The sequence below is a fragment of the Saccostrea echinata genome, unplaced genomic scaffold, assembly GCF_033153115.1.
Source record: "Saccostrea echinata isolate AGI-Se365-2 ecotype Australia unplaced genomic scaffold, CSIRO_AGI_Sech_v1 ptg000017l, whole genome shotgun sequence".
Lineage (NCBI taxonomy): Eukaryota > Metazoa > Mollusca > Bivalvia > Ostreida > Ostreidae > Saccostrea > Saccostrea echinata.
The window spans coordinates 858,593-885,390 of record NW_026889766.1 but is presented as its reverse complement, the minus strand read 5'-3'; the positions used below and the strand labels follow the sequence as shown (position 1 = coordinate 885,390).

At 36.3% G+C, this 26,798-nt stretch overlaps 1 protein-coding gene across 1 annotated transcript; it reads right to left on the bottom strand.

Annotated features, from left to right (window-relative positions):
- Positions 1–24,036: 24,036 nt before the first annotated feature.
- LOC133189196 (uncharacterized) lies at positions 24,037–25,302 on the bottom strand. The gene has a single exon (XM_061324603.1). The coding sequence runs from the start codon at positions 25,300–25,302 to the stop codon at positions 24,037–24,039; it is 1,266 nt and encodes a 421-aa protein (XP_061180587.1).
- Between the last annotated feature and the right edge of the window lie 1,496 nt (positions 25,303–26,798).

Genomic DNA, 26,798 nt, shown 5'->3' with positions numbered 1-26,798 from the left:
AGTTGTGTTCTGAAGACTCAAGTCAAGTTTATATAATTTGCATCAAACATGCAGTATTTGTAAGTATACGTGAGGATTGTGATAGAAATTTTTGAAAGGGTCAGATACATCACAACTTTTTGTGCTATACCGAAAATGCAACTCCACGTTGCATTTTTTATTGTGATTCATCAAGTAATTCTGACAATTTACTTAGTAATTAACAATTTAGAATGCGATTCAGACAATTACTCAAAAGTGCACTGAAGCGTTTTTCAGAATAGAGAAAACTTCTATCAAAAGGTATAAAATTATAGGAAAGTGTTTCAAGTCCTTAGTATACCTTTCTCTTCCGGTTTTTAAATTTCCCATTAGGACTTCAAACAAACTCTTAAGCAATAATGAAATATGTGGAGATAACGAACAGTATTCGAGCTCAAAAGTCCATTAAACATAACAAAATAGGAGCAGAGCAAACACGGACCTCTAAGACATCAGAGGTGGGATCAGGTGCCATGGAGGAGTGAGCATCCCCTGCCGACGTTCACACCCGCTGTGTGCTCTTGTCATAATCGGAAAATAACGGAAAAATCCGTCGACAATTCAGTGTGTAAATAATGGCCTAACAATAAGTATGAAAAAAAAGTCAATCAGCATTTGACTTATGGATAGATTGTATTTGCTGACAAGGTCATTGTATCGACCATAGAACTTACGAAATAATTACTTTAAACGAGATTGCTGATAATCATGTTTCATCAACTTGTTTTTCAATAACTTACCTCGTTTTAGAAATTGCAGGTGACAAGGGTAAATTGCTGCATTTAAAATATCTAAATATGAAACAGATGTGTCAGACTCTGTGGTATCTTGTATCTCAAGCTCACCGCGATATATCGTGTCGACATAAGAATGAAATTACCGTTGTTAATTGCCAATACGTCATCGATATATCTAAATGTCGAGTTGAAGGCCACATCAAGTGTTTTCTTCTTTTCACGTAATAGATTTTGAACAAATTCTGCTTCATATGAATGCAAAAATAGGTCTGCGAATAACGGGGCGCAATTGGTACCCATGGGAATTCCAATATATTGTTGGAAGACCTGGTCTCCAAAAACCACATAGTTATTGTCAATAAGAAACTCGAGCATCTTTTTAATGTCAACTTCAGAGTACTTGTCAAGTTGTGTGTACAATCAGATTGTTTTTAACAAAGTTAATTTGCACATGACCAATGACAAGGTAAGTGAATTTACGAGTTCCATTTTTTATTGAAATACAGCTGTCATCGATGATATTAAAACTATAAACTCATACATGTAGAGCAATATATATCTGGCGACTCTTAACAGCAAAGTAAGAATCTTGATGATAGAAATACTCTAACATATGAAAAGCTTACATTTTATTGCTTTAATGCAACATCTGGAAAATAATATATGGCAATATTTATCTCTGCATAGTCCTTTACTTTTAAGTAAATACAGCCCTTTAATTTTCCCATGCATTTTTGCGTTTTCTTATTTGTATGTTTTACTAGAGAAAAGCATTGATGACATTTTGACTTATCATGATAAACGTGATGACTTGATCTTTTATATCGCCAACTTCCTTTAATTGTCTCCCGGTTAATTCGATACGCAAGAGCATGTTCTACGTATAAACAATTTTTAAAACGAGGTAGGATTTTGACAAATAAGTTGATGATATAAGCGTTCAACAAGATTCAGTGTACAATTCTATTGCAATCTGTTGCAATACAATTATACGTTGGGCGGGGCATCCATGTCCTAAGGACATATTTCTAGTTTAGGCATGAATCTGAATATGTTTTAGATGCACAATTTTTAACTTAGTATTAACATATATAACTTTATCAATAACAAAACATATCATATACAACAAATTTTTCATAGATGCATGTCCGGAGAATTCTTTCCAGTGTGGTAGTACTGAGTGCATAAGTACTGATCAAATGTGTGATGAACAAACTGATTGTTCCGATGGTACAGACGAAAAGTTTTGTAGTGAGTATCATGTGCAAATTAAAGTAGCATGCTTTAAGCCCCTAGGAAGCACTTTCAAATGAAAGAGGGGTTTAACAATACTAATTTTTGGCAAGCAAAATAAAAAAAAGATCATGTTTGAGGGGGCAAAACAGTAATAGAACATTGCTTTCTATTAAATAGTATATACGGGCACAACTTTACGTTAATCATTAGCTTTGTTTTCTATTGTAAAGTATATCTTGGCAAAATTGTTGAGACCCTCCCCGGGTTCGTAAGGGCATGTTTCGCACATTAAAAGATATGCATTTATGTGTATTCAGGTATTCCTGCAAAAATTACTTTTGCAAAAGATTTAGCTAATCACAAGGACAAGCTATCTATCGATTTTTTAAGTTGTATTATTATGTATATTGCAGATTTACATCCTGTAATAAATTGTAGTAGCGTGTCATTTCTAACAAACACGTCCATTGTCTCAGAGGAAGGATTTCAGGACAGGCGGGGTTTTACAGACTGCATTAAAGATGGCAACATAACTTCGTTCGAAGCAAATATATCTGTAAACTGCAATCGGCATAGCACAGTCACGTGTCGTCCTTTTTGTCCATCTGGGTGCAACTGTATAGGAGAAAGCTATATTTGTGTCAGAGATCAGTGTCCAGCCTTTACAGAGACAATCGTCCTAAATAACATTGAATGTACGAGTCTAGTTTTCGATGACAGAACACGCGAATATTTCGTGAAAAGCAAACATATATTTAAACTTGAAATTTATAATTCAGTTATTGCAAATCTAACAATATTTTCCTATGGTAATCTTTCTCTGCATAGAATCTTCATAATGCACAGTATCTTTGTAAAGATTAGAATACATCCTAACTTTTTGTCCACATCACATAAAACACTGCAATCCTTCCACATGTACAACTCTACAGTCTCCGATCTTGATTACAACGTGCGAACCTTGATAATACATCTGAATGTAAAGGCCAGTTCGTCATATCACTTTTTCAAAGCTACTTTCACTTTCAAACCTGAAATCTGTGATGTATCAGGTAATGGACTTCAAGACTTTTCTGAAGCAGGTCTACATTGCAGAGACTTAGTGAATGCAAGTCATAACGCGTTAACAGACATGATTAATACAAGTACCCGGATACTAGATTTAAGCCATAACATCCTCACCCATTACAGACGTTCTTTTAAAGTTTTAAATGCACTTTATCTTAATAACAACCAACTTCAGTCGACAAGAAACAGTCATCATAACGAAGAACGAGCAGGCGACAGCCTAAGAATACTTGATTTTTCATATAACAATATAACAACCATCGAAGCTGGAGACCTCATTGCGGTGAAACTGACATATTTGAATCTCTCGAGGAACCAAATCAAAACAATACATACTGGTGCCTTTCTTCAGTCCACCCAACTCTTCTCACTTGATTTATCCTATAATAAAATCTTCCAAATCTTCCATGGGACTTTCTCGCCACTCAAAAACTTAGAAGAGCTGTACATACAGGGAAATGCCTTTCAGGTCACAGTTGATATGTTTAAAGGTCTCTATAATTTAAGGATAATGGAAGTAAGCTCCTATACAATATGCTGTGCTAAACCAAATAGCATTTACAATGTCAAATGCATTGCACCTGTGAATGAAATTTCGTCTTGTGAGAATCTGATTGCTGACCCGGTTCTCAGTGCTGCTGTATGGTACATTGCATTAATGGCAATTTTTGGGAACATGACTGTTTTTCTACATTTTGCCAGTAATTTCAAAAGCAACGAAGAGGGGGCGTACTATATTCTAACAATTAATCTGAGTTGTGCGGAGTTTCTGGTTGGTGTTTACTTGTATATTATTGCTATCATAAATCTGCATTACACAGGCCAGTACGGTTTGAATGATTACGTTTGGAGACACAGCATTGTTTGTACCCTTTCTGGAATAACTGCCACTCTGTCAAGCGAGGTTTCTGCTTTTATTGTTTTGTTGATCACACTTGACAGATGTATTGCAGTCATGTATCCATTTTCGGACTTAAAACTTAACAGAAGAAGAGCCTATGTGCTTTTGTTTATTGTCTGGGTTGCGTCTCTCTCCTTGCTTTGATCCCTTTAATACCGGACCCTAATCTTGAAAACTTCTACGCACAGTCTGGAGTCTGCGTTTCTCTTCCACTGTTCATTACTAGAAAGTCTGGATGGCAGTACTCAATGACTGTGTTCGTGGGGATCAACTTTTCTCTTTTTCTCTCCATCCTATTTGTACAGATTTCAATATTCGTTAAAGTTTTCAGAGTTGGGAAGAATGTGCAATCGACCGAAGAAAGCCAGAGGGAATCCTCGTTGGCGAAGACACTGTTTGCGATTGTTCTGACTGATGTATTCTGTTGGATACCTATAGGGACGATAGGTAGGTTATATCCACAAGTCACGTGTACACTAAATATGGATACTGATTAATATACATATCGATTTTATATTTTCTCCCCAGTTTTTACATATTCATTCAACCTTATAATTTAAAATACAATTATATTGTTATATTATGAGGATGAAATTTCTGATATGTTGAGTTTTCCGTTACTAGGAATGCTGACGTTTTTTGGGATTGAGGTACAGCCTGACGTTTATGCCTGGATGATAGTTGCCGTTCTGTCCATTAACTCAGCTATTAACCCAATATTGTATTTGTTGACTATATTCATCAGAAACAAGGTCGGGCTATACGGTGTCATTGGTTTGTTTCCTTTACTAGAAGAATGTGCAATAGTTTTTTGTCGTTCTGGAAATGTTTTTAAAAACGCAACTTCTAAAGTTTTTTGTCGAATTTAATTAAAACAAAGTTAGTATAATCGTTGAAAAAGCTTATTTGCTTGTTTAGTGTCCTTTCGAGAATTTTTTACTTAATTTGAGACGCCATATTTTGCCGGTGGAGGGCTGCAAATTTAGATCTGTACTATGTATTTACGGCTTTTGAGCAGTGAGGGATCTTTTTTCGTGCCAGCACCTACTGAGGCACGGGACTTCGAAAGGGGGGCGGGGGGTTAACAAAAATTTTAACGCTGCACCTACTATATTAACCCATGCTACGAGCTCAAAACCTTGTACTGCAGAAATACAGATATACTAAGTCGTTTTAAAGAGTCAAATCTTTCTTAATGATATTCATTTAGCTCGATTTTTTTAAAATTAGAAATTAGACATAAAACGCTTAAGCACGAATCTGCCATCCTCTTTTTAAACGAAATTTGCATATGTACGTGCGAATAACTAAAACAAAATATAACGACGTCAAATATTACGTGTACGTCAAAGTCGCGCGTATTTTGCGTCACTTGTAACCAAATCCCTTTAACGTTGATAATGCATGAACAAATATGTCCCTATCTTGGACATATTATGCTTCTTTCTTTTTAGTTTCACATTGACAAGCTACGATAATTGCTTGATATATATTATACACTTCTCAAACTTGTCAGTGTCATTTTATCAGTAGTACATCTAAAGTAAGTTCGCCTCCGATTGATAGACGTTAGTATACGAGTTTTTTTTTTTGAAATTTAGTTTTTATTTTCATTCTTCATCTTTTTCCTATAAAGCGCTGAAACCAGTTAAGTATTTTCGACTTACTTCCCATGTGCCGGGGATTAGCGCTTATGTACAGTGCAAGTGAAAACTCTTCAAAAACAAGGTAAAAGCATGCTTTTGTTCGTTTAAACCTGAATCCAAAAAAAAAAAAAAAATATCAAGAGCACTGAAAAAGGGCGCCCAACCCGACACACTGGAAGTTGCGAATTTTGTATGGGAAGCAAATCTATATTAGCATTGCTGAAAAAGAACATTTGTGTTTATTTGTCTCGATACCGTATTGTTTTAATGTTACGACATTATGAACCTTGATTACCGTAGCTGAATATAACTTATAAGTATCGTCATTTTTTACACAGAGCTGCAAATTGGTTTTAAAAAATATCACAATTCCTATGCATTTTTTACACTATTTTGAGTGTACACCAGTTGAGCTATAGTCTCATTTAAGATTCCTATTTCACTTCTATGTTTAAATAAATAAGATATTAATATCAGTTCTTCAAAATTTAGAAAGGAAAAGACGGAGATAACATATGGCAAATGAAAAAAACAACTAGCTTCGGCAAAGGTACGTTTTCACCTTGTGTAACAATAATAGAATATTAATTACAATCATTATCACTATATTAATTGATTTTTGTGTATTGTTTAACGTCCCTCTCGAGAATTTTTCACTCATTTGGAGACGCCACCATTTGCCGGTGGAGAGCTGCAAATTTTGACCTATACTCTGCTCTCAGGGCCATTTAGCAGCGAGGGATCTTCTTCGTGCCAGCACTTACTGCGACAGGGGACCTCGGTTTATACGGTCTTATCCGAAGGACCGTCTCGATGTCCCACAGTGGGATTCGAACCTGCGACGTAAGGATCAACTCCTTACTCCGCGACTCTAGAGCGAACGCTGTTACCACTGCACCATGCGGGCGACCTATACTAATTCAACGAAAAACCTTAGGGTGGTGTCGAGAAGGTTAAGGCTGAGTCCGTCTTTTCTCTGCACTTAAAAAAAAATTTCTTCGAAGTTTACTGTTCATAATTTGGTCCTGGTAATCTTTTAACCGTCTGTCCCCAGAAATCATATTATTTTGCTTTAATTTCAAAATTTAGTAAATAAACTGTTAAATCATCAATATTTGAACTTTTTCAAAGTATCTTGCCTAATTCATTCTGATGTATATCTTGTTAAACTAGTGGAGATCCGTTAACACCAGTCAGAGAGTCATCAGCACCGTTTCGGGTACTTCTTCCTACAGTCGTGATCTTCAAAATTGTCCTGTAGATCAAAAACAGGGAACAACGAAGAAAATTGTTAATATACAGGAAGAAGGGATCGGGTCACAGGAGAAAATGGAGTCACTACAGGAAAGGATCGGGATACAGGGGGTAGGGATCGGGTCACAACAAGAAAGAATCGGGACACATCAGGAGAGAATGGAGTCAATACAGGAAAGGATCGGGACACAGGGGGTAGGGATCGGGTCACAACAAGAAAGAATGGAATCACTACAGGAAAGGATCGGGTCACAATAGGAAAGGATAGGTCCACATCAGGAAGGAATAGGGTCACAACAGGAAATGTTCCGGAAACACCAAGATCCGGAAAGGATCGGGACACAGCAGGAAAGGTTCGTCTCAACACAAGAAAGGCTTAGGTCACAACAGGAAAGGGTAAGCACACCACAGGAAAGGATAGGTTCTTATCACGAAGAAATGGAGTCGCTATAGGAATGGATCTGGCCATAACAGGAAAGAATCGGGTCACAATACGAAAAGATCTAGTTAGAAAGGTTGTCTACTTCTGATTAAAGGACTCGTCACATGAATTTTTTTGTATTATATGCTTGGCACAAATTGGACAGAGACAACAATTTAAGTTTTAGAAATGTTGCTTTCAAGATTACTTGGTTAGCTTCCAGATAAATTGTCGTAACTTTCTTTAAACTTCCTGTACAATTACAATGGTTCAGGTCTTACTCAAAACTTTACATTATTGAAAGAGAGGAGAGTGTTGGCGATGGTAGAGACACAAGGGCAATTTAATTTTATTCCCCGCTTTATAATCCATTCTTATCGTTAATCTATTTTATTGTCTATTGAACAATTAAGAAGCGTTATTTAATTTGTTGTATTGTGGAGAGTTAGGTGTTCTTTTTACCGAGAGGACAGCCTTTGTTTGCTTCTGATTCGCCTTTGGTTTCTTTATAATATTCAAAATAAATCCGATGTCATAAACATTCATGTTCCTTTTGTGTCTTTCAACTTGGAATATTTTGTTCATAACATAACAAACATTATAAATGATAAGAATATGACGTTATAGGCACAAACCGTGTCTCAGTGGGTGCTGGCACGAAAAAGATCCCTCACTGCTCAATGGCCCTAAGTGTCGAGTGTAGGTAAAAAATTGCAGTTCTCCACCGGCAACTGTTGGCGTCTCCATATGATTAAAAATCTCTCTAGAGGGACGTTAAACAACAAACAAACAACAAACGCTATTAGTTTGTTCGTTTGAATGTTGTTAAACGTCCCTCTCGAGAATTTTTCACTCATATGGAGACGCCACCACTTGCCGGCGGAGAGCTGCAAAATTTGTCCTATACTCGGCACTTATGGCCATTGAGCAGTGAGGGATCTTTTTCGTGCCAGCACCTACTGCGACACGGGACCTCGGTTTATACGGTCTCATCCGAAGGACCAGTCTCCACGTCCCACAGTGGGATTCGAACCCGTGACGTGAGGATCAACGCCTTACTTCGCGACTCTAGAGCAGACGCTCTAACTACTGCGCCACGAACACTTTGTGAGATATTGTCAAAAACAGCGACGTCGGGCGATAATGCGGCCTCACTCAGTACTGTGTGGAGCAGGGTATAGGACTCCTGTTCATACAGGAAAAGAGCTGGGAGCGACACAAATACATGTATGAAACAGTGGTTTTTACAAAGTAAAAGAGGTTCAAAGATGAATGGACTGGTTATCCCATGGAAGAAGCGTTTGGTACACTAACAAAAATGACGACAAACTGAAAAGTCTAACTGGAGGTCAAGACCGCCTTAACTATGCGAGCAGTTGTTTTTATGATTAGGGTTGGGAAATTGTCTATTTAAAGAATTAATTCCTTGATATATTCTTATTTGTAGAACGTTTGAAATGGATATATCTCGGTAACTCAAATAAAATCAAAGGCAGTATCGAATTTATGCTTTAAACGAATTTTTAAAGACGCACGATTCCTGAAAAAAAATCACAAACTCCAAGAGCTACGTTTTGAGGTCCCCTGTGTTGTGCTGGCAGCTATTATGAATGGCTTATTGTATTCGGCGCTCCAGCGCGTCCATCTCATCCCAATATCACAAAAGTGTTTTCTCCCTGCATTAAAACACTCAAATGACATGGACTTCCTTTATAATTTAAGCATTATCGCTTATATTCAAGTCGACAGCCCGAGCCCGATTGTAATTTTTTGTTGGGTAGATCCAGAATTTTTTCCCTAGGAGGTGTTGGCTCAAATCGCAAGGGGAAGAGGTCCGAGGCATAGCTTTAGTAATTTTACACTGTCAGTTTAAATAAATTTGATTTTCCAGGGATCCGGATCCCCTTTGATCCATGCATGCCTTACCATAATTTGTGCTAGAGTAATCCGAAATTCACCTCAATCTCCAAACATTAACTATAGTATTTAAAAATATTTAGTGCTTTGGTTTTTATAAATTTTCTTTATGTATATCAAAAATTTACCGGTATTACGTAATGACCCTAGACTCTAGAGATTAACCTCCTTTTTAGAGACTTGATTATCATGGCAATAAGCTGCCATACATTGGTATCAGTGTTTGACAAAGATTCCTTGTTACATATTAAAATAATACTACTACTAAAAATTAACTTGTCTTTATTTGAGGGGGGGGGGGAGTAAGTTTAGTTACAGAAATGGCTGGCCTGCAAACCTAAACAGATCACTTGCACTTCAGATCATGTGCCAGTATACATAAAGTTCTGCCTCCCCACGTTGTAGTCTTCTCAACCACTTATCTCATTAAAAATCCAATCATATAAAATACATTTACAGTGGTTCCATCAACATGCCTTAAACATTAATTTTTGTGGTTTTGTGTTTTGCAGAGTGAAAATTAAAATAGAATTTGATAGTCATTAAAGTAAGAAACATATCAAAAAGTTTTATGATGACCTGTGTACACGAAATACTGAGTCATTCGCTGATTGCACAAAAATTGATGCCAATGAAAATTGATAAAACCAGTGTATTAATATTAGTGGCCATGAATAAAAGAAACCACAAGCAGTTAAATAATGATGTTGAAGCTTCAAAAACATAATCCCATCTATGAAACTTTCTCTTTTGATTTATGATAAACCAAACATTGTTTTATCACAAAAACAAGCACAAAAATCTTATCAACAAAAAAAATAATAATAAAGAAAAAAAAAAAAACAGGAATAAAAAAAAAACAAAAGAAAAAATACACTCACATTATGTTTTGAGCAAGATAAATGTTTAAATTATGTTGATTGACTAGATTCTTAGTTCAGGAATTTGCACATTTTGATTACAATTTACAAAATGAGACTGAAGCATTTTCAAGTGGCATGGTTTCAATTTGTTGCTGACTTTTTCGGGGATCTTGATTTTGTCAGTTGTAAAATGTGGATGTCGCTTCAATATGCATTCTGGTTGGCAGTGGTAGAAAGTAGTTCTCTTTTTTTTTTTTTTGAGCAGTGTAAACCCATTCAGTGTCACCTTCTTTATTCTGGGGATATAGGTATCGCTCTGGATGTTGCATTATAAGATCAAAGGAATATCGAGTGAAATATCGAGCCCGATGCTAACAAAACTGTATAAGCGATAATTTATTTTATAAACAAAATCTGTTGCGCGAGCGCGCCGACGCGCCGAATACAATTAGCCTTATGAATGATTCATTCATCAGAGAGAAAAATGTTAATTAGAGAGATATTGAAATTTCTGTGAATTATGTAAAAAGTGTTGACTATGGTACAGGTTAATTTTTAACTTTATAATGTTAGTGAAACAGAAAACATTGATTGATTGTGTGTTGTATTACGTTCCGTTCGAAAATTTTTCACTCATATAGAGACGTCACCATGCTTCAAATTTAGATTTTAGGGGGGGGGGGAGTAAGTTTAGTTACAGAAATGGCTGGCCTGCAAACCTAAACAGATCACTTGCACTTCAGATCATGTGCCAGTATACATAAAGTTCTGCCTCCCCACGTTGTAGTCTTCTCAACCACTTATCTCATTAAAAATCCAATCATATAAAATACATTTACAGCGGTTCCATCAACATGCCTTAAACATTAATTTTTGTGGTTTTGTGTTTTGCAGAGTGAAAATTAAAATAGAATTTGATGGTCATTAAAGTAAGAAACATATCAAAAAGTTTTATGATGACCTGTGTACACGAAATACTGAGTCATTCGCTGATTGCACAAAAATTGATGCCAATGAAAATTGATAAAACCAGTGTATTAATATTAGTGGCCATGAATAAAAGAAACCACAAGCAGTTAAATAATGATGTTGAAGCTTCAAAAACATAATCCCATCTATGAAACTTTCTCTTTTGATTTATGATAAACCAAACATTGTTTTATCACAAAAACAAGCACAAAAATCTTATCAACAAAAAAAATAATAATAAAGAAAAAAAAAACAGGAATAAAAAAAAACAAAAGAAAAAATACACTCACATTATGTTTTGAGCAAGATAAATGTTTAAATTATGTTGATTGACTAGATTCTTAGTTCAGGAATTTGCACATTTTGATTACAATTTACAAAATGAGACTGAAGCATTTTCAAGTGGCATGGTTTCAATTTGTTGCTGACTTTTTCGGGGATCTTGATTTTGTCAGTTGTAAAATGTGGATGTCGCTTCAATATGCATTCTGGTTGGCAGTGGTAGAAAGTAGTTCTCTTTTTTTTTTGAGCAGTGTAAACCCATTCAGTGTCACCTTCTTTATTCTGGGGATATAGGTATCGCTCTGGATGTTGCATTATAAGATCAAAGGAATATCGAGTGAAATATCGAGCCCGATGCTAACAAAACTGTATAAGCGATAATTTATTTTATAAACAAAATCTGTTGCGCGAGCGCGCCGACGCGCCGAATACAATTAGCCTTATGAATGATTCATTCATCAGAGAGAAAAATGTTAATTAGAGAGATATTGAAATTTCTGTGAATTATGTAAAAAGTGTTGACTATGGTACAGGTTAATTTTTAACTTTATAATGTTAGTGAAACAGAAAACATTGATTGATTGTGTGTTGTATTACGTTCCGTTCGAAAATTTTTCACTCATATAGAGACGTCACCATGCTTCAAATTTAGATTTTTACTCGGCACTCAGGGCCATTGAGCAGCGAAGGTTCTTTATCGTGGCAAAGCCTATCGTGAGACGGGGCTTCGGTTTTTAAGGAGGTCTCGCAACGTTCACTTCAAAGTGCGCTTGGCGAAGGAACAGTTGCTACCTATTTTTATCGACTTAGGTCAGTCGCGGCCGTAATTCGAACACACGACCTTCCGATCAAGGAGCGAACGCTCTACCGACAGAGCTACCGTGACGGTTAAAAAAACCCCATTGAATATGTTCGCGTTTTTCTGGGACAACCCTTGTAGTAAGCATCGCCTTTCTCTTTATCAGAACGATAACGAAAACATTTTCCTTGACATGAATTACAAAACTGAGAGGGTTGAATCTTGTGCTTGTCATTACAAATGTCAATATGTAATACATCTTTTATACATTTGAAGAAAGGATGCATGATTTTCAAAGATTTGCATTTCTGAGCTCTCATTCCACACACTCTCCAGAGTTTTTTTTTTCCTGATTGTTAACGCTAATCTATTTCCGCCAAATCTCCAATAAGTAGAAATGAGATCCAAGTAAAATACAAAGGGCATAACTATGTTGAAGTGAGAACGTTTCACGTATCTGCATACATCTACTTCAAAAAACAATCAACCTTAGTACTCCAAATTGATTCCCATCCAAAAATCTACCCACTCCATTCTGTGTCCTGCTTAACAAGAACATATCCGCTAGACTGGTCATGATATGCATAGCGTAGCATTCCTTTTTCTACTATATATGATAATTAACGCTTAAAACAACAATTAAAATTGTATTGATGTGTTTAAAGTAATTATTGAACTGATTTAACCAAAGAAATAATGTAATAATTACCTACTACAGGTTCAAGGAATCAAACTGAAGGGAAAAGGCTCGTTTAGTTTTCAGAAAAAGAAAGTAATCATGTGAATGATTCGAAAATAAATACACTGGATAGAGACTCGGATTTCAGAAGCTAAAATTTTTCATCAGGAATATGAGTTTTAGCAGTACAGCTTGCACAACGCTTAACAAAATTAATTTTTTGCAACGAGGAATATTCCCAGGTTTTTGTAAATGTAATACTAATAGGACCACCATTTTCTGAGAGTTGTTTATCCTCGGACTTGACAATACCTATTCCTACAGCACGCCCTATTGCAGTATGAACACAATAAGATTTTTCTGAAGTTTTAATGTAAAATTGTACTTGATGGTCCATTTCATCTCACAACAGAATTTTACAACCTCGATTTTTAACCTGAATTTCTGTAACACGACACTAAATCATCAAAGTCAAGGTTTCCCTTTTTTTTGTTTGTTTGCTTACGCTTGTAGGAATCTCAGAAATACCTTGCTGTAGACCCTCTCAATTGAGTAAATTCTGTTTGAATTTTCTCATAGCAGCAGCGGGTTCATGTTTGGCAGCGTAGTTCTCAATCCTAGCTCGGTCCCCAGATCACATATGAACCTCCCTTTTTTGCTGGAAGTTGGAATTGCATGGAGTTCAAAATTTTCTAATATTACGGAAAATTTTGAACTATATTTCTGTATCAATCTTGGTGACACACACACCGATTGATGACATTTGGATTTGGCCATTCCAAGCTTTTTCTCTGTATTAGCGTCCACCCATCTTTCAAAAACCTACCTACCTTTTCGCAAAAAACACACAAACCAAAAAATAAAACACAGACTTTATAGTCACAAAAATGAGGTAACTCAAAGGATTTGATTTCATTAATCTATTCTTCTCTTAGAAAAAAAATTCTTCAGCAAAATCAAGGTATTCAATACTTACTATATTCTTAATTTGATATATTGTAAACAAATATTTTGAGAAATTGACAGAATTCAGTGATTTTGACTAGAATAAGCAATTTGAGGACTCTTGATTTTGTTTGTTTTTTTTGTGATATGGGGTGTTAACCTTGTCGGAGACTTTCTGGTCATATTGTGGTCATGAGGTAGACTGTCGTGATAAATGATGTCAATGGTTCTTATTTTCCTAACCATCAGCCTATTCATCAAAGTAATAAGCTTCCTGTGCGTCTTTACCGAAATAATTTGTAGTAAGTTTGAGATTAAAAGGTCGATATGAATTGTCGGGGTTTATCTGATCGGTCATAAGGTTTGAAGGATTTGGATGGAACACTGAGATTATATTCCATATTAGTAATGCCAGACTTCTATTTCTAAAATCTTCTTTTATGTTCCTGGGTAATGAGAAAAAATAAGTACATGGTTATGATGAGCAAAGGTGCCTTTGCCTTTATTGTAAAATTGATGAACCCATGGTTAGAGGTTAGGGGCAGGATCTATACAAACAGTGAACAATGCATATGTTCTCTGCAAATTTTCTTCTCTCTCCCTGTATTATTAGCAAGCAAACTACATGAATGGTTATGATGATTAGGAATGCTTCTACTTAAATTGTAAAATTCAGGTGTTAGGACAGGACTCTATTGATTATAAAGTGAAAATGCATTAATACTTTGAAAATCTTCTCCTCTGCTCCTGGGCATCTAGCAAACAACCCAAATAAATAGTTGTAATTAGCAAGGGTGTTCTTATCAGATTTTCAGAAATTCATTACCTCTGGGAAGGGGGTTCTGATGCTAGGACAGCTCTATTGATTGATTGATGTTTTACGTTCCCTGTCGAGAATTTTTCACTCGATCATATAGAGACGTCACCATACACCGGTGAAGGGCCTTTACTCGGCACTCAGGGCCAATGAGCAGTGAAAAATCTTTATCGTGCCAACGCCTGCTGTGGCACCGGACCTCGGTTTTCAAGGTCTCATCCGAAGGACCCGCAACTTTCACTTCAAAGTGCCGAGCGCTTGGCAAAGGAACAGTTGCTTCCTATTTTATATCGACTTAGGTCAGTCGCGGCCGGGGTTCGAACCTACGATCTTCCGATCACCAGCTCTGTTGATAATGTAGCGAAATTTCTATTCCACTTTGAGCGGTTATTCACCTTTGATTATTCCACTGTGATAAGCAAGCATTATAAATTATGTAATTCATAGACATATAAATAATAGATTTATACAAGTTTTTAAATAGCACTCGGATATACAGACAACTTTCAAACTATCAAGAGAAAGTATTTTGCTGGTTGCTGATTGTCCTATAATATCTTCCTCTTTCAATTTACTTGGTTTATTATGTAAATATCAAATTTCCATCCTACGCATTGATCCTTGTCAGGGTTGTATTATACTCAGGTAATCGTTAAGGCCCTTGGGCCTGTTGTCTCTTTACCACTTTACCAGTGTACTAAGTGAATTAAGGAACCTCCACAGTTTCCACACTGAATGATTCTAATTCCGTTTTTTATATACCATTAGAGTGAAGCCCTTTCATTAATTAAGTAAATTAATATTTTCAGTATTTACTCTGTTTGTATGAAATTTTAGACTTTTCCAACATCTTATTAAAAAATATAATGAATAGTTCACTTGCTGGTATTTCCCCCTTTAAAACTAAGCCACAGTGATTGTTGTTCATTGTGACCAGATTGTGTTTGAAAATCTCTGGTAAATGGGGATAAATGGCTGGTACCCTACCTTGAAAATGAAATTGAAAATTTGTACACCTTAGTACGAAATGGTCTTCTCAATGTTCTTTAGCAACAACTGACCTAAACATAGTTAAACATTATATGAGCCGTACCATGCGAAAAGGGCCCTTATGTATTTTGACGTCATAATGAGAAAAACGCCGGTAAAGATAACGTCATAAAATGCAAGTTGCGTATGTTACATATATTTTTCGGCAACATTTTAACCTGAGCGCTATCAACTTATTTTCATTGTTGCATATATCATTTAGAGCCAATAGAATATCAAGGAAAAAAGAAAATATGATTTTTTAGAGCTAAATTCCATATAAATGGACATTTCCAATGTAGAATATTAAATTTTGCTGATATATTTAGGTGTAGTTTTTTATCCAATTTTTTATACATTGAAAGCGATTGTACATGATGATCGATATATACCTCTACATGTACACATCCTTTTTAACACAAATACATAGTAACCGAAGTGAAATGATGAACAATAAATGAAAAAAAAATCTTTAACCGTTCCCAGCATATAGGTTTATATATATGCAATTAAAATTTTGTTCAGCTCAACATGTAGCAAATGACGAAGTTTGAAAAGGTTGATTCCTTGTAAAGCATTAAATTTAATGAAAAAAAAATCTGATTTTTTTTTTCAAAACAACATTTATTACGTGTGTATAAAGGCGATTGACGATCTGCCTTCGTCACGGTCATTGTGTTTGTTGTCTCATTCAAGTAAAGAAGCAGTTTTTACTGTTTATGGAGACAGCCTAGCTTGTGGTTGAACGAGAGTTATTTGTTTGCTACGATATATATTTCTTGAAATTTGAGAATAAAATCTAGTATCATTTGTTAAAAGTCTTGAACCAGGCGGAAAAAAATGAGGAAAAAAAGTAAATGCTCCAAACGAAAAAAAAAATGATCAGATTTTTTTATGCAATCTTTGGGAAGATTTGAGTTTGCTCCAAAAAAAAATGGGGGGGGGGGGGTGCTAGAGGAGGGTGCAATTAGCCATTCAGTAAACATCTTCATTCTATATCATTCAATTACCAGTGAAACATTATGTATGGAACCCCCCCCCCCCCCCCAACAACAACATGCCTGCATTTAATTCCTAGTAAATAATGAGTCAGTATTTATAAAACCCCAAAAACATAATACGGGGAAATTAAATCTGAAAGATTGAATATAGATTTATTTCCCTGTAATATTGCATCTGATTATTATTTTAATTTCTTCCAAAGATGCAGTGTTTGTCTGAATTAAAGGTTACGAAAATAAATACTTTTTTGTGTATGAAGGTTTGCAATAAGTTCAGTTTAATCTTTAATTGATAAATAGGAAGAATGACTGCTTATTTTTTAATGAATCATATTTGGCCATTTCTTTAGGCATGTACGTAACAACGTTTTTCAGAAAAGGGGGGGGGCTTAAAATGACAAGTTAAATATAGACCAAAAAGAAAAAAAGAAATGTATTTCGGTAGGGGGTTAATCCCTTTTCGACCAAAGAAAAATGAGCTAAAATGGCAGTGCTCAGCAATGTCGGCGATACAACCAGAGGTTACTCAGCTGAGAGATACAAGAATATCAAATGCGTACAAATTTATAGACCGCGGGTCAAGGGGCATTTCACAAATACTAGTACAACATGTCAAAATTTTATGAGCTTGTTAGTGTCAGTGAAGAAAATTTGATTTCTTTTTAAATCTGAGATAAACACTTCTATCACCGTGCAAAATCGACTCTTAAAATAAATCTTACTTTGAATATTATTTAAAACTTATATTCTTTTTATCAATTTTAATAACAAATCTTTATTTAGTGTAAATTGCCCTCAACACTTTTTAAAGCCCTATATAAAAACATTCAAGTAATTATTTAATGTAAACTTCTTTCATGTCCTTCTTATCAAAGCTTTTCACAGACTTTGTAATTTACTCGAGGTATGTCATTTTATCAATTCGCTAATTGTTATCAAAGAACTCTGTTATACACCAGTATCTAAATTGTACGTGTCCGGAGGCCCAACGAATTTACTGACCACTTCCGTCTGTGTCCCTGCGTGTATTTCTTGAAAGTTAAAATTGCCGTCCATCGTTAAAAGCTTTCATAAACTCGGAAACTGATTTACTCATTACTATGGATTTATACATGGTAATATGTGATTTCGGGAAGAGTCCTAGGAATACGGCACAACTACTTCCGGCTCGCAGCGCCACTCATTCCTTCTTTCCCGACCAACGACATATCTTATTGGACCCAAACTAAGCGGTCATAATTCCACAAAATTTGAGAACCACAAAATGGATGGAAGAATATGTAGGCTTAAGCTTATAATTTTTTTTCTTCAAACGAAATTTAGGGAAAAAAAAGGGGGGGTACATTATGATTCATTATGACATAAAAGAAACTTCAAACTTCAAAATATATTCTGAACTTATAATGACCGTATAAGGGTATGATGATAATATGAAAATTATATCCTCATCCTTAGTTTTTGTGAGATCACATGTTCACTGCAAGACATACGAATATTGACCCGCTTATAAGTCGGTACAGTGCAAATAGGCAACTTTAAAATAATGTTTGTATGCCCTCTCCCGACTCAGGACGAAAAAAGTGGGTCGGTAGGTAGGTGAGAATTTTTTCCCCCAGAAAATTTTGATATGAATGCTGAATTTCCAAAATCTGTTTTCCGAAATGCAATAAAAAATGCTTCCTGGCAGTTTGAAAGAGTTTTGAGTCGGGCCATTTTTAGCCGGCGGAGAGGGCAATCAGCCAATTTTGACAGATGGTCTAATATGTACAATATCGTAAGAAACATGTATTACCCATGTAAAGTGGGGAAGGAATTGTCTCGGCACTTATTATTTGCCTGTAACAATATTTACCAATGTAGGACTTTGAATACATATATGTCCAGTATTGTAGGTACATATCCCCCTTCCCTAAACTTCATTTAATTTGTCAGACATTCTCCTCAAACTTCATTCTTTAACTTGTCAGAAAATTTTAACTGGATTGTGTTACTGCAGATGCCCCCCCCCCCCTCCCCCTCTTGCCGATCAATTTTCTGTATCCGCCCTTCAAGCTTAACTTTCTTTCACAAATTCATCTAGGTCATGAATAAAACAACAAAAATTATATCCTTATGATGAAATATTATCAAACAATGAACTCTACAACTACAAGGAAGACGCGATGTTATCAGTTTTATCTTACGGATTCTTTTTAAAATTTTTGAACAAATTGTTTTTCATAAACTACAAATAAATAAAATACAAGTCTGTAAAACATCTAAACACATATCTTTTATTTGTTTGTTTTTTATTTATTATTTAATATTTACTTTTCTCTGAATCGTATATCAGAGCAATATTCACGTCTACAGTGTAACATGACGTCGCGAGTGTATAACGTTATTATTTTAAAAAAAAAAAAGCATACCGGATATTTACCGATATAAAACCATTATCTGTGTTTTATTTAATTTTTTATCGGATTTTTAAAATCATGTCTTTTACAGTCGACCAAAATGGACATTTGTGTGACATGCAAAAATGTCGACACTCTTAAAATGTACATGTAACTTGCGTCTAATACAGAGTCCAAAACACCTCTTCTTTATAAAATTTCACAAATAACAATGAAACGGTTTCGTCAACTAGTTTATAATTTAGATATAATACTTTAACGAAAACAACTATATCAAATATTGCATGTAAAATAAAAGCAGGAGATTTATTCATAAATTTTTCATGCATATTTTCGTGTGATAAAGTAATGTTTTTTTTTCAATCAGATACATATTTCAAATATTTCTGAGAGGGATATACAATAAAAGCGTCAGTTTGAACGTCATTTTTCAACGTCATTTTTCAAGGTAATTTTAACATTTTCTTAACCTTTGATTCCCTATATCTCAGTAATTATTCTGAATATTTGAATCAAACTTTATATTTGGTTATTTTACACTATAATCTACCATAATCCATTAAAAAGTCAATTTTGAAAATTTTTACCTTACGGGCCCTTTTCACATTGGACAGCTCATATAGTATTTAAAAAATCCAAGTTAAAAGCTAGTTCTACATAGATATATTGAAAAAAAACCTTTTTTTAAATATTGTATTTCAATGCGAAATATCTATTATTTGAAACAATATACGGAAAAAAATGAGTAAGAGAGCACACTGTTTCAATTTCGTGTAAGACATTGAAAAATTTGGCGGCAATCATAACTTCTTGAATTTTTTACAGACTTCAATAAAGAATTTCAGTGTCTGAAAACAAAATTTGAGCTTTAATTAAACTTTTCTTCATATGTTTCTAGAAAACTATCGTAATCACAAAAACAAGGGGATAAGTGGTAAAAATATGCGCTTATTTTAATGACAAAAAACGACAGGTATGAAAAAAACCGACACCACAGGCCAATCAAATAAAGTCTTAACAAACACAAGGAAATATACTGTTCTAAAATTTTACTTTTATTTTACTACTAATACAGACGCGTCAACGACAAGTTATATAGATGTTACCAAGAATAAAACAAAATGTCAAGAAGATTCATACATGTTGTACACATTACTAGAAAACCAACACAGTAAGTGATGTTTCTTTCAAGGCATTAGAATAGATTGAATTTAAAAGCGGGGTAAAACTGCGTGTTCAAAGTTCCTCCACCAGTATCCCTTCTCTTGCTAAATGCTAAATTTAATATGCAAAGTTCACAGCTACAGGTAATGTGACAAATTTCGAAAATTATATTCCTAAAATTAACACAAAGGGTACGCCTATATTTACATAATAAACGCAGATGACACTATTAAGAGATTTGATATGGTGGGCCCTTTAATGGAGACAGCTTTACTTTTGTTTGCGGCTGATTCCCTGTGGTGATCGGAACCTTTCCTATGGTGACCGTAACCTTTTCTCTGGTGATCGGACTCTTTTCTGTGGTGACCGGATCCTTTTCTGTGGTGGCTATATCCTTTCCTGTTTTGACTCGATTTTCTTGTGACTCGATCCTTTTTTGTTGCGACTCGATCGTTTCCTGTTTTTTCGTGATTTTTTCCGTCTGTGATTCGATCCTTTGATCTGAAGGACGGTTTTGAAGATCACTGCTATCGGAATAAGACCCTGACACGGTACTAATGGTTCTTTGACTGGTGCTTTCAGATCTCAACTACGAAAAGGTATAAGACATTGATAATTAATTCTAGGTTTCGCAGAAGATTTTGTTTTTTAATCTCTGAGAGTAAATCATCAGACCGAACGATCTTAAATATACATACAAAATATGGATCTTGTGAGGAAAAAAACCCCGTCAACAATCGACCTAATAATTCTGGTAGCGAAGATGAAATGAGCATTTCAAATATTCTAAATAAAGCAGGCTATTTTCCATTTTATTAACATTTCAGTTATTTGCAGTCACCTTAATGTTTCATTTACACTAAAAATGACGATGAATGGTCAACAATTCAAAGCTTGATGCGAATCACACTCAAAATTAAGTAAAATATCTTAATCTGGAAAGTTCTAAATCATTGAAAATTCTAAGCAAATATAGATGAGTTGTTAACATAACCCCCCCCCCCCCCCCCCCCCGGTCGTGATCAAATTGTTGTGTGAACAATAGTTCCTGAACAAGACACAATTGATTTAGTCTATTTCGGGGAGTATTCGAAATTCCGAATGAACTTTGGTAGTAATGTAGATTGTTTATATCTTTTGAAGAACATTAATAATAGTAGGACTTACTACCGACTACGGTTCAAAAGTTAATTGCATATGCGTCGGAACGGGGGGGGGGGACTTTTTTTGCAAAGATAGACACAATATAGGTATTGAAAATTGTAATTACCTTGGCTGAATCTTGTATATTTTTCATCTGTGGAATGTTTTCTCCGTCTTTTCCTTTCTAAATTTTGAAGATTTTGTATTAATATTCAGACTTGGTTATGCTTGGAAGTAAACGTTCGTCTCCAAGGAGACTTAAGCTCTACTAGTTTGAACTTGCAATAGTGGTGACTTACACAAAGTTTTGTTACATTGAGTTTGTAGCTAGATTATGGATGCAATTTATAGTAATATTCAACCACCAAGACACATTAAAGTTCAGGAAAGCAATTTTAACGTCAATCAATTTTTTTAAGAATAAAATCAGGAAAAAGTCGTAGTGATGCCGTCTCTCACATCAAATATTATGTATCTCAACGTACTTATCATGTTTACTTACCTTTATAGAAATTCAAAAAATTTAAAGAATAATTTCTAACATAGAGAGACGTTAAGCTATTGCACAAAATCTTCTAGTATAACTTCCAAACCAAATAAACTACATAATCTGACCTTGTTTTTGATGAATGTAGTCAACAAATACAATATGGGGTTAATGGCGGAGTTAATCGGCAGAACGACAACTATCATCCAGGCATAAACGTCAGGCTGTACCTCAATCCCCAAAAACGTCAGCATTCCTGTTTAACAGAAAGATAATTACCTTAATCCCCCCCCCCAAAAAAAAAAACGTCAGCATTCATGTGTTAAAAGAAAGATAATTAATTCAATGCCTCTAAAAATAGTCAGCATTCCTGTGTAACAGAAAGATAATTATCTCAACTAAAAACAAGAGGCCCATGGGCCACATCGCTCACCTGAGTAACTTTGGCCATGCTGTTCATTACCAGACTTCCCCCCTTGTAATACCTATTGTTGCCCCGCCCTACCCCCGGGGGCCATGAATTGAACAATTTAGAATCTACACTACCCCAGGATGCTTCCACGTAAGTTTCAGTTTTTCTGGTCCAGTGGTTCTTGAGAAGTTTTTTAAAGATTTTTCCTATATATTTCAATGTTTCCCTATTGTGGCCCCGCCCTACCCCTGGGGTCATGATTTGAACAATATAGAATCTACACTACCCCAGGATGCTTCCACATAATTTTCAGCTTTTCTGGCTCAGTGGTTCTTGAGAAGAATATTTTTAAAGATTTTTCGTATATACTTCGATGTAAAACTTGGATTCCCTATTGTGGCCCCGCCCTACCCCCGGGGGTCATGATTTGAACAATATAGAATCTACACTACCCCAGGATGCTTCCACATAAGTTTCAGCTTTTCTGGCTCAGTGGTTCCTTGAGAAGAAGATTTTTAATGATTCTTCCTATATATTTCAATGTAAGACTTGTATTCCCTATTGTGGCCCTGCCCTACCCCCGGGGGTCATGATTTGAACAATTTAGAATCTACACTACCCCAGGATGCTTCCACATTAGTTTCAGCTTTTCTGGCTCAGTGGTTCTTGAGAAGAAGATTTTTAAAGATTTTTCCTATATACTTCAATGTAAAACTTGGATTCCCTATTGTGGCCCCGCCCTACCCCTGGGGGTCATGATTTGAACAATTTAGAATCTACACTACCCCAGGATGCTTCCACATAAGTTTCAGCTTTTCTGGCTCAGTGGTTCTTGAGAAGAAGATTTTTAAAGATTTTTCCTATATACTTCGATGTAAAACTTGGATTCCCTATTGTGGCCCCGCACTACCCCCGGGGGTCATGATTTGAACAATTTAGAATCTACACTATCCCAGGATGCTTCCACATAAGTTTCAGCTTTTCTGGCTCAGTGGTTCTTGAGAAGAATATTTTTAAAGATTTTTCGTATATACTTCGATGTAAAACTTGGATTCCCTATTGTGGCCCCGCCCTACCCCCGGGGGTCATGATTTGAACAATTTAGAATCTACACTATCCCAGGATGCTTCCACATAAGTTTCAGCTTTTCTGGCTCAGTGGTTCTTGAGAAGAAGATTTTTTAATGATGTAAGTGTGTTCACGACGCAACAAATTTTCGGAAAAGTTTATTGGTCAAACTTACAAACCTCTCTCACCGAGGGTGGAAACTGAAACATACATGTGGGAACAACATTAATTACATAATATAATCTCACAAGACAGTATAAGATAAACACATTATAATCGCTTAATATCAAAACATCGAAATAATGACATTCACGGCACGCCATACTCGAACAAAATATCAACGCACATTTCAAATCATGAAAACAGGCATGAGCATCACTAACAACATGAAAGCATTATGTTTTATAATTAATTACATGACAAATGATAACTATACACAGTGTACTTACTCTTTTGGGGCACAAACACCAAAATGCAAATCAATTTTTGTAGGAAAAAACAAGCATGGTTTATGCCGGAACAAACTGTAAACAAACTATTAATCAAACCAACTCCGGAATCAATTCCGGCGCCACTACACTCCCCCTCTGGCTTCGAAGAAGCCAATCAAGTTTAAAATTAAAAAAGGTGTTACATTTAGAATAATGCCTAGCCACACAAACTAAGTATGTACAATTGATGCAACAGAACTGATACATGAATACAACTTGCTGAAATCACAACATTACATATCGAGCAAATAATGCACAATGACTTTACCAAAGTAAAGATGGGGCTTTAACTACTTAGCTACTTCAATGAGACAACACAACTGAGTAACAGGTCTCACATAAAATGTTCTGTTACGGCCACAAAATATCTTCACCTTGCGTACGCGTCCGTCATTACTCTCAAAGGTCTCTGTTACTATAGCAAGGGGCCACTGATTTCTGGCTAAAGAAGCGTCACGCATGAGAACCACATCTCCTTTCTGAAACTGTCTACCTTCTGTCAACCATTTCTGACGAATCTGTAAGCTTTGCATGTATTCTATGCGCCATCTCTGCCAGAACTGATCTGCCAAGTACTGCACCTGCTTCCAGGAACTCTTGAGGGCGTCTTTAGTCCCGAACACTGGAATATCCAACTGTGAGGTATGTATGGTTTTCTGATGAATTAACATATCTGGTGAAAGTACCTGTGGTGCATCTGGGTCAGTTGATACTGCGACAAGTGGTCTAGCATTCAGAATAGCACTAACTTCCATCAAGAATGTGGTCAAAACTTCATGCGTTAAAGGTCCCTTATGGTTCAAGAGTAAGCTGTCCAGTATCTTCCTTGAAGCACCTATCATTCTTTGCCATGCCCCGCCAAAGTGGGAGGCATGGGGAGGATTGAACACCCACATGATCTTGTTCTCCTTAAGATACTTTTTTGATACTGGGTTTTCCACCAGGTCAGAGGGAATTTTTAGTTCATGCACTGCCCCAATGAAGTTTGTCCCGCGATCTGATCGAAACTGTATAACAGGGCCTCTTAAGGCCACGAACCTGCGTAATGCATTAATAAATGAAGCTGTGGACAATTCTTCAATGGCTTCCAAATGAACTGCTCGTGAAACGAGGCATGTAAACATCAAAGCCCATCTCTTCTGATTCACAGTTCCCCCTCTGGTCCGTCGTTGCGTGGTTGTCCAGGGACCGAAGGTGTCTACACCTACATAAGAAAAAGGTGGAGCAGGCTGTATCCTGTCCTCAGGTAGATCTGCCATCTTCTGCCAACCAAAACTTCCTCTCAACTTGCGACATGTGACACAGGATTTGATCTCTGATCTTATGAGATTTTTGGCACCTACTACCCAGAATCCTCCAGAACGAAGTGCACCTTCCGTCAACAGTCGTCCCTGATGTAGCACTTGGTGGTGGAATTTGCGCACGAGCAGCCTGGTGACATAATGGTTCTTGGGCATGATCACAGGGTGAAGATTGTCATCTCCTTGTCTGTTTTTGTCAAGTCTACCTCCCACGCGGAGTATGCCATGTTGGTCAATAAATGGTGATAAGGCCATAAGTGAGTGTCCGTTCGGCAGGGGACGTCCACCTTTGATACATCTTATTGCATCATCATATGCTTCTCCCTGGCATGTCTGTATCACATAAAGTTATGCATGTTCATATGCTTCACTAGAGTCAATGTCACTGTGTTTCACTGATTTATATATGAATTGCTTCAGGATCTTGACTCCTCGAACAAGAGATTCCCATGTTGAGAATTTCAAGAATCTTTCTGATCCGATCTTATGGTTAAAAGGTTTCACATCATCCATCTGAACTTTGTTGCATGTGACTTCAGGTCTAATCTCACAGTCGTTGTTTGGTTCCACTAACGGATAACATAAGGGTGGTTCTGAAAATGTTTTTGTCAGGGTCTCACATGGAGGTCCAGTCAACCACATACTGTTTGAAAGTTGAGTAGCACAGACTGATCTCGTAGCCAGATCAGCTGGATTCTGCTCTGTGGGAACGTGCGTCCATTGTCTCGGAGATGAAGATGAATGAACACGCTTCGCTCTGTTTGACACATAAACGTAGAATCTTCGAGTAGTGTTTGTTAGATAACCCAAGACAATCTGGCTGTCCGTATAGTATCTAAAGCACTCTGATGGAATACCAAGTTCTTCCTTGATTATGTCTGCTACTTCGACTCCGAGTACTGCAGCACATAGTTCCATCCGAGGAATGGTGTTGCCGCCATTAGGTGTAAGTTTTCCCTTTCCAAGCAGAAAACTGAGTGTAGGCTCTGAACCAACAGGTCCAAAGAGCTGTAGATATGCAACAGCACCGATCGCGTCTTTCGATGCGTCACAGAATACATGCACAAGACGAACACTGGAATCTGTATATGAGTGATCCAAGTACTGTCTACAAATGCACACTTGTTCTAGTTGAGTTAAGGATTGTACCCAGTCATCCCATGGGTTTTTAAACACTTCAGGAAGTGGGTCATCCCAATCCAAGGAGGTTGTACTGGACAGAATTTCTTTCATCAAAAGCTTCCCTTTCAAACGACTGGAACAGCAAAGCCTATGGGGTCGTAAAGTCCGTTAATTACAGACAATATTCCACGTCTGGTGAATGGTTTCTTGTCTTTACATGTGCGAAATGTGAATTGATCAGTTTCAATGTCCCAAGAGAGTCCCAAACTTCTCTGCATTGGTAATGTGTCATTACAAAGATCAAGGTTACAGAGATCCTTCGCCAGCTCACTCTGTGGAAATGAGTCCAACACCCCTCTGTTATTGGATGCAAACTTGTGTAACCTAAGTTTCCCATTGTCATGTAGGACGCGTTGTGTACGAACAAGCAGGTCAATGGCTACTTCAGATGTACGGCAGGAAATCAAACCATCGTCGACATAGAAATTCCTGTAAATGAAGTCCTGAACATCTGTCTCTGCTTTCTCGACTGCCTTGCGCAGCCCGTAGGTGGCTACAGCTGGCGACGGGCTGTTCCCAAAAACGTGAACGTTCATATGATAATCTATTAACGGTTTAGAGATGTCGTT